Source organism: Perkinsus marinus (genome assembly GCF_000006405.1).
Source record: "Perkinsus marinus ATCC 50983 genomic scaffold scf_1104296952338, whole genome shotgun sequence".
In the NCBI taxonomy this organism is placed as follows: Eukaryota; Perkinsozoa; order Perkinsida; family Perkinsidae; genus Perkinsus; species Perkinsus marinus.
The window spans coordinates 1-8,598 of NW_003208895.1; the positions used below are offsets into that span (position 1 = coordinate 1).

The 8,598-nt window shown below is 48.6% G+C and overlaps 1 protein-coding gene across 1 annotated transcript; it reads right to left on the reverse strand.

The window, feature by feature from the left end:
• Nucleotides 1–864: 864 nt before the first annotated feature.
• Pmar_PMAR023973 (hypothetical protein) lies at nt 865–6,603 on the reverse strand (the record flags this gene model as incomplete). Its single annotated transcript, XM_002776972.1, has 4 exons — nt 865–1,367; nt 3,331–3,499; nt 3,550–3,985; nt 5,690–6,603. 4 exons carry the CDS (start codon nt 6,601–6,603, stop codon nt 865–867), a joined length of 2,022 nt encoding a protein of 673 aa, XP_002777018.1.
• Between the last annotated feature and the right edge of the window lie 1,995 nt (nt 6,604–8,598).

Genomic DNA, 8,598 nt, shown 5'->3' on the forward strand with positions numbered 1-8,598 from the left:
AGTCAAAAGTCAAGAAGAAGAAAGAAAAATCTTTATGAGGCTCTCTACGAACTCGACTGCTTTTTTGTTGCTGCTATCTGAGGGCAAATCTTGTTGTGGAAATTCTCAGGAAGTATATAAGGTCAGCTCATGAATCGTGAGCGATTCAGAATCTTGTCTAGAAATCATCATCCAGTATTTGGCGAGAAGAGGTAGAAGTAGACCAGTTAACAATATCGAAGTTGTAGGGAAGGAGCTTGAGAAACGAGTCTCTGCTCAGCTGAACTCTGTATCTGTCAGGGACGTTCACATCGCCGGGATTAACTGTAGGAGTCCTCTCATTCACCATCAGAACAAATATGACGTCACTTTGAGAGTGCCAAACCGGATTCATGTGAGAGTCTATCTCGAGAATATCGCCCTTAGGTTGCAGCATTTTGTAATATTGGACTAGTAGATCTCGGCCTTCAGGCGATCGTTTTGTTTCACGGAGGACTTCTCCGACAACATATCTTTCACCAGGCGCGTCTTCTATGAAGTAGAGATGGTCTTCGAGGCGATGAAGCCAGCCAAACCGATCTTGATGTAAAGAGATAGTGTGATCAGAGAGACGTTTGAGATAGCCTCTTCGGTAACCCGGGCAATTCATGATCAGCTCTACAGCCCGTCTAGGGTTTAGTCCCCGCGGATCATCGCAGGCTTCATAAAGAACTGTAATCATCGTCTATCATCATCCGTCGTAGGTAGCATAACAAATCCTTCCTCCGAGCTTCTATCGACCAAGACGAATTTTCTGGAATGATCTACAGGTACGGACACCGAAGGCTGATCTTCTCGTGGACTATCAGCAAGGATCGACGGAGCTGTCGAAGCAGGTCTGTTCACTTATGGAAGCTTCTCATCAATAGAGGCTGGGCGTCTGAGATCCGGTGATACGGATTGACGAGAGGTGGATCCAATCTCAGAATGGGAGCGACCACACGGCTCGTCGAGGTTCTCAATGACGGATGAAGGAGACTCACCGCTCACATCTCGATGAAAGGATGCCGGGTAATCGCGGTGTACCAACTTATCCACATTAATACGAGTAGGGGTCGGAACTGGCGGTCCGCTAGGTAGAGCTTTTAACAGCACCGTATTGCCACTTATACTGTCTATCGCGTACGGTCCACGCCAACGAAGGGATAGTTTGCTCGCACGGGGAGAGGTCCTCACTCCAACATAGGCACCCGCGGCATAATCTGGCGCAGTTCGATCTTGATCGTATCGTTCTTTGGCTCTCAGCCGACTATCTATGAGGGCTAGGCGAACACAGGCGTGCGCAGTTTTCATCGACTCAACCATCTCGATCGCCTCGCTCGCATCAACTTCAAGATCGGTAACGTCATCTATAGTTGATTGGTTCAACAACAAGTCTAGTAGCGCCTGTGGATTGCGCCCACCGTGAATGATATAATAGGGTGAGTGTAGTCGACCGATACCGGGGTTATTGTTGTGGGCATATGTAACGGCTTGTAGATACTGAGGCCAACGATTCTCTCTACCACTACAGATGATTGACGAAGCATCAAGTGGGAACCTATGCCCTCGCTTGCACTGCCCATTAAATTTAGGTCTCAGAGGGGAAGTTCGCTCAACAGTAACATTACTAGAGTAGCTTCACGACCACGATGGGCACTGTCCGGTTGAACGTGAAAATACCGTGGGAAAGTTAACTGATGCTCAACAGGTATGACAAGTTTCTCGACATCTTCTGGTAGGTCCCAAGAGCCCTCATATGGTACACACATTAATAGAGCGTCATCGGAAGGATCGAGCTTGTAATAATCATCACGATTTGAGTGTGGATGCTCTTGGATGATCGAGCTCAGGACTGGGTCGTGGCGCTGCGAGTCGATTATTATAATCGGATTATAGCTTGACGACTCGGTAAATGGAGTGGTGGTGCTTCTTGATGGGTCACAACTGCACATAAGTTAGACCGGAGTGCTGCAGTAGAGATTGCAGAGCGTACACTAGCATCACATGAGGCCGAAACAAAGGCAGAAACCTTCCTCCTTTTTGCAGATGGAGGAGTATCCTCGAGAGTTCGACCAATGAACTTAGATGGGTGAGACAAGCTAGTTGGGTGTCGGCTGAAATAATCGACGTTGGCTTGTAGACGACCTTTACGGTGTGTAACATCAAAGTCGTACTCGCACAACCTCAAGATCCACCGACAGAGCCGAGGCTTCCGTGGAGACAAATTTAACAACCAGCGAAGATTATTGTGATCAGTGGCAATGAGGAAATGACGACCATAGAGGTACTGATGCCACTTCTCAACCGCCCAGACAATAGCTAGGAGTTCATGTTCTTCTGTACTCCATTTCGCTTCTGCGCTCGTTAGAGCACGACTCGCGAACCTTACAGGTCTCTCAACTCCATTATCATCGAGCTGTGATAGAGCAGCTCCTAGACCACGAGATGAGCCATCAGCTTGAAGGACGAATGGCTTCGAGAAGTCTGGATGCACCAACAATGTATTGGAAAGAGCATCTTTGAGATCGTTAAACTCATCCTCTTCTTTTGGACCCCAATGCCATAACACATCAGCGCGGAGTAGTTGTCGTAGTCGTGAGCTTCGTTGTGCATAATCACATATGTGAGCTCGGTAATATCCACTGAGGCCCAAGAAGTGTTGTAAATCCTTTCGGCATGATGGTCGTGAAATCGCCCGATTCTCAGCTGTCTTCGACGGGTCTGCTGTTATGGCTTTCTCAGAAACTACATAGCCGAGATAGGTAATATGATTATAGCCGAAATAACATTTCGATGGCTTCAGTTTAACCCCTCGTTGAGCACATCGTTCGAAGACGCGAGAGAGATGGTGAACGTGTTGTTGCCAGGTAGACGATGAAATCAATAGGTCGTCCATGTAAGCACAAAGGAAGTTGTTGGGCGCATTTGCACATAAGAGATCGGCAAAGACACTGTTCACGGTACGCATAAAAGTTGCTGGGGCTCCGACGAGGCCGAAAGGGAGTCTTAGATATTCGAAGATACCATACGGAGTAGTGAACGCTGTCTTACCGATGCTATCACAAACCATACCCACATGCCAGAAGCCGGAATACATATCGAGCTTGCTATAGAAGCGCTTCTTATTTAGCCTCGACAAAAGGATCTCTATCTGTGGTAAGGGGTAGGCATCGAAACGAGTGATGCTGTTGAGACGCCTATAGTCGATGACGAGGCGAGGTCTCACTTTCTGACCATGCTCGTCTTTTTTCGCAACCACCAAAACCGGTGACGACCATGCACTCTCACTGGGACGACAGATGCCCTCAGTGATCATGCGGTCAATCTCACTCTTGACGAAGCGTTCTTGGCTTTCCGGGAGGGGATAGGGTGTGCAGTATAGCGGCTCATGGTCACCGGTGTTGATATGATGTTTATACCCTCGAATCTCCTCGAACTTCTCTCCTGGTAGATGAAAGACTCGACACCATTTGGTGATAACCGTTTCCAAGTCCTTCTTCTGAACGACACTCAAATTAGTGGTTCATCCAGACGGATCTCTCTCAACACTTCTTCGGCATATACTTCATCAGACCTAGGCAGTTTCTTGTCAACAGTCTCATCACCCAAAGGCGGTAGATCACGGTTGGCATCATTTTCGAAGGCACGTTCACGAGCTTCGTTCAGAAGCCGTCTCTCCTCGTTCAATTCATGCTTAAAAACGCCTGCAAGTTCTTCAGGATCACGATTAATCACACGACCTAGAGGCTCCAAAGGCGAGACACTCACCGTGGAGGATGAGGCATTAGCAACAAATACAGTAAATGGTGTCGACGAAGTTGTAGGTAGAGCATTGCGATCTGTGGGGCCCTCAACGAGTGAGAATACATCAGTCTCGGAGTTGGCTCCAACAAGCCAAGGATGTTGAGGTAACTTCAATGCATTATGAACGAAACATGCTTTGATCTCGCTCACGCCGGGGGAGATTGTTTGTGTGGACGCTGCTCTGATTACATCATAGGTACTCATCACCAGAGCACTCTTCTCTCCACCACCAAATGTTTTACAGGTAAATGTGCACCGCCAGCTTCGGAAGCTGAGCTTCCATGTTCGACTTTAACCACTCGGGTATGGCAATCTATACTAGCGTGTAGTAGAGTGAGATGGTTTATATCGAGTATGAGAGGCCATTGTAAATTCTGGATAATAGGGCATTCAATTCTCACACATTGAGAATCTACGCCATTGAAGATAAGAGGTACTTCTTGTAGCCATGAAGAGGTGGAGGAAACACCTTCGGCAACCATACCAACCTCTACAGGAGTGTTGATACAGTGACAAGGGAATCCATGACGTTGGAGTGTAGTAGCATAATCTTCGCTCACCAAGCTGACGCTGCAGCAAGTATCAATAACTTATTGACAATAAGAGTCTTGGTGGGAGGTAAGTCAGATCGGGGCTGAATGAAAGCAGTCAAGATGTGCCTCCTCTGAGCATCTTTATCGTAGAAATCATGCTTGTCTCCCACAGATACGAACAAAGGCATAGCCAGGAACTCATCATTATCCCCTGGTAGTTGCTAGGCTTCTCGACTATTCAATCGACGAGATTTATTCTCGGCTCCCTCCTCCACATCTCCTCTCTCACACTCTCTTAATGGGGGTCCTGGGTCACGCTCATCTGCGGAACTTTGATACTGAGTATCAAGGCAGTTCACTCGATATCGCCTTCTGGTCGATCGTTCTCCTTTTCCGTGACGACCAATGCCTTGATGATTAGAGAAGCCTTTGCCTTTAGCGGATCCCTTAGCTTTGCCCGTGTAGCGAAACTCCCGCTCGGTAACACAACTGTCCCATCTCCTCCGACACCCCACGTTGATACGTGGATAGTAACACAATCGCTGTCCCCTTATGAGGAAATCCCTCATGAACTTCATGAATGAAGGGATTGGACGATCGATTTCCGCTATTGTGTCGCTCTGTCTCTTTAACTTCTCTCAACCTTAACTCACTAATCTTCTACTAACTACTACTTCCACTTCAACCCTATGTCTAGTACTCAGTCGTCAATTAACGGGAAGGAGCTGCGACCATTACTACAAATGGTGCATCATCCGAGAATCACAACGATTCTAACCCCGATGGTGGCTATGAAGGCCTCGACCTTCAGAGTCTTAGCCACACTGAGTCCCCCGTGACTCAATTCGCGGCTCCCCCGGATAGTTCTGAGTTTGAACTTGACGACGAACCCCTGCATGGCCCAGGGCCTCAAGGGAAAGAAGAGCTGGATAGCCCTTTGCATAACAACCTCTCCGGTGGATATCCTCCGAGTCCCTCTGGTACTTCGTTAACTGAGAACCCAGTTAGAGCCGCCCTCGGCTTGCTGATCAAAGAGACCCCTGTCTCTACTTCCCACTCTATCGGCCTCGACGAGTTCTCTGTTCCCGCTCTCAGGCAACTGACAGCATGTGAACTGATAGAAAGAGTCATCGGGCTTGGCTCTAGTGCCTCACAGATCCTGTATGGTAGTGAGAAGCCCTTGATAGCCTTCGTATCTCCTATCGGCACCTCCTTAGGAACGTCGATCGTGAGCTTTCTCGTTGAATGGGGGGTGTATCCACATAAGGATTGCGCCTCAGGGCTCAGCGACCATTACTACACCCGCAGCTCTCATTCGCCTTCTAGACCACCATTGGTCCCGTCCGTAGAACCGGTTCCCGAACTGTGGTGTAGGTCTAGAGCCGTTGAAGTTCTGCGAGCCACTAAGGCCACTCGCAGGTGTCAACTGAACTCCAGACTGATAACCCTTGCCTTTCCCTAACGGCCACCTGGGCGTTAAAGCCGGCATATTCACCCCAGCCGTCCTGTGGGATGCTTGTGGGTTATTCATACAATCTCGAGCGAAGTGACCATACTCACCACAGTTATAACATTGCACAGCCGAACACCACACCGTATTTGGGACTTGTTCCGACACAACATCAGAGGGAGTTCCTTTTTGAGGTGGGTGAAAATGCTCGTATCGGCGTGCTGCTTCGATCAATAGCTGGATCGAATTGTAGCGGGCTTGGCGGGCAATCAGCTCCTTTTTTATATCTTCACGGAGCTTCACAGTGAACTGTAACTGGAGCTGAATGTCGTCAGACTTCTTCACTCCATCAACCTCAGATGTCACTATGAAGATACCAGGGATAAGCTTCTGCAGGTCATGGTGCAGATCAAGAAAACGGACTGAGAATTCTTCTACCGTCTCAGATTCCTTCTGGGCCATGCCGTTGAAACGAGTCAACAACTCAAGGGCCTTCTCCTCCTTAGGTTTGCCCCTTTTCGAAGCAAGATAATCTTGAACCTTGATATAGTAGGTCAAGAACTGCTTATCGTCCTCAGCAGCAAGCAGGTCTGAACGGTACTGAGCTTCAGCAAGGCGTACCAAATCAAAAGACCGGCGATCACTAATCACTTGCTGTTTGAGGAGTGCAATCCAATGCTTGGGAGGAGTGCCTGTTGTTTCCAGCAACGATCGTAGTTGAGTAAGAAAGTCATCCAAGTCGTCCGTAGAGTGGAAGACCGGGAGGACAATGTTGGGCAATCGCAAACCGAATGATGCCGAATGTTGTGTAGCCATATTAGAGATAGAGCTGGCACTACTACTTCTCTCCTGTGCAAGCAGAGCGACTACGTTAGTCAGTTGAGTCATTTTTTCCGTTAGAGTCTCCATAGGTAGCTTAGCTTAGTTCTCGGCTCAGCCCCCAAACTGTAACGGGTTCGAGTAGATGTAGCGGAAGTGTGTGACGTGATAGTAGAGCCCACGGACTGGATAACACAAGGAGTGATGAGCTTGTAGAGGTAGCTGAGCTACGGAGACTTAGGGGAGTGACTCAAGAGGAGAGGGAAGGGTAACGTGCCTTCCTGGGCGAACCACCAACATCATTAGCTATAGATCTCAGGAAGCACGCAAGCACATTGATGTGCGCAGAATCCCATAACAAGCCGATTTCTCCATCTGGGGCAGCTATGCCACCCCAAGGTATGCCCTAATGGAGTCTATTGCTCCCTCTGGGGCAGCTATGGCACCTCGAGATAAGCCATAATGCAGCCGATTTCTCCATCTGGGGCGGCTATGCCACTCCAAGGTATGCCATAATGCAGCCGATTTCTCTATCTGGGGCAGCTATGCCACCCCAAGGTATGCCCTAATAGAGTCTATTGCTCTCTCTGGGGCAGCTTGACCTCCCCAAGGTATGCCATAATGCAGCCAACTTCTCCACCTGGGGCAGCTATGCCACCCCAAGGGACGTGGAGGTACCATCACCACGACCGATTCACACAGTTGAACGCATACATAATACGTTTTTCTGTGTCTGAATTAGCTTCGGTGGAGAGTTACTTCTGACACTCACAAGAGTGGAAGATGAGATAGCGCATCTCGTTGTCCACATTCCCTCCCGACCAACTAATGAAGACTCCTCTTCCCTTGGGTTCGTTGGAGAGCTCAGGGCACAAATTGCTCTTCCAGCGATCGCATAGCAAATTAACACGTCCAACTGCACGTGCGTGCAGAACTCTTGCGGACCCAGGGTGTGAGCACCCTGTGAGGCTGATAGCTCAATCCTACTCCGCCAATGCCGAGCAAGACTCTCTGTTCATCGGGTTGTACCCCCCATTACAATTTTCGGTGGTTACGTATTGTTGCCTTCCCATTACCCATCCGCAATCCTGCGAGTTCGAGCCCTAAATGTCCTACTTTCTAGCCTCGGCGCACTCTTTCACGTGTGTTGTCTGCATCGTTGTCTCATGATGCTATCTCAACGAATACCTAGTCTACGACAATAAATGGTGTGTTTGGCGAGCTATAACCTCTGTGCCTTATACTCTCACCTTATATCATCATCTTTTCTGCTGGCTCATCTAGGGAAGACGACTATATCTTTCAGTCATCGTATTTGGCGTGCCAAGATGGCGCACAAATGGCCCGACGTGCCACGTCGGACGTGGCCCGCACTCATGACGCGATCGATTTCGTTGTAGCGTAGAAGGAGCTTATTATAGAATATTCATTAGTCGAATAAAGTAAGCTGACCGTTCTTATGCTCCACTCCCTAACCCTCATTGCTGCTCTGTTCATCGGTAGCTGTGCTTATGATGAAGCTGATCCGTCGTTGGCTATATCAAATGACTTGTGAGTTCTCCAACTCTTTTTTTACGGGATTCCGTTTTCGGTAGGTATAACAGCATGAAGAATTACAAGAGCTTAACAGTCTTGGGTGAGAGGCTCCAACTAAATGAAGATATGGTTATCATATTATGATAGGTGATTCGTCATTGTATGACCGCTCCGTTGGTGCATGTAAATTTGGCGGGAGCGAAGTGCTTTCTGATTGCCATTGCAGCACGGAAGGCGAATGCTTCGGCTATTTACTCCGCTCATGTACGAGTATATCTCGACATTTGTGACAGTGAAGCATTCTTCTCAAAATAGGGAAGAAGTAGTGGCATTCGTCTGTGGGCCAACGTGCGGTAGAAGAATGTTGAGAGAAGCTGATGGCGTGGGAATTCTAGGAGAACATCATGGAGGAGTTTGCCCCTCGTTCTCACTTGGCCCGACTGCATGTCGATCAGG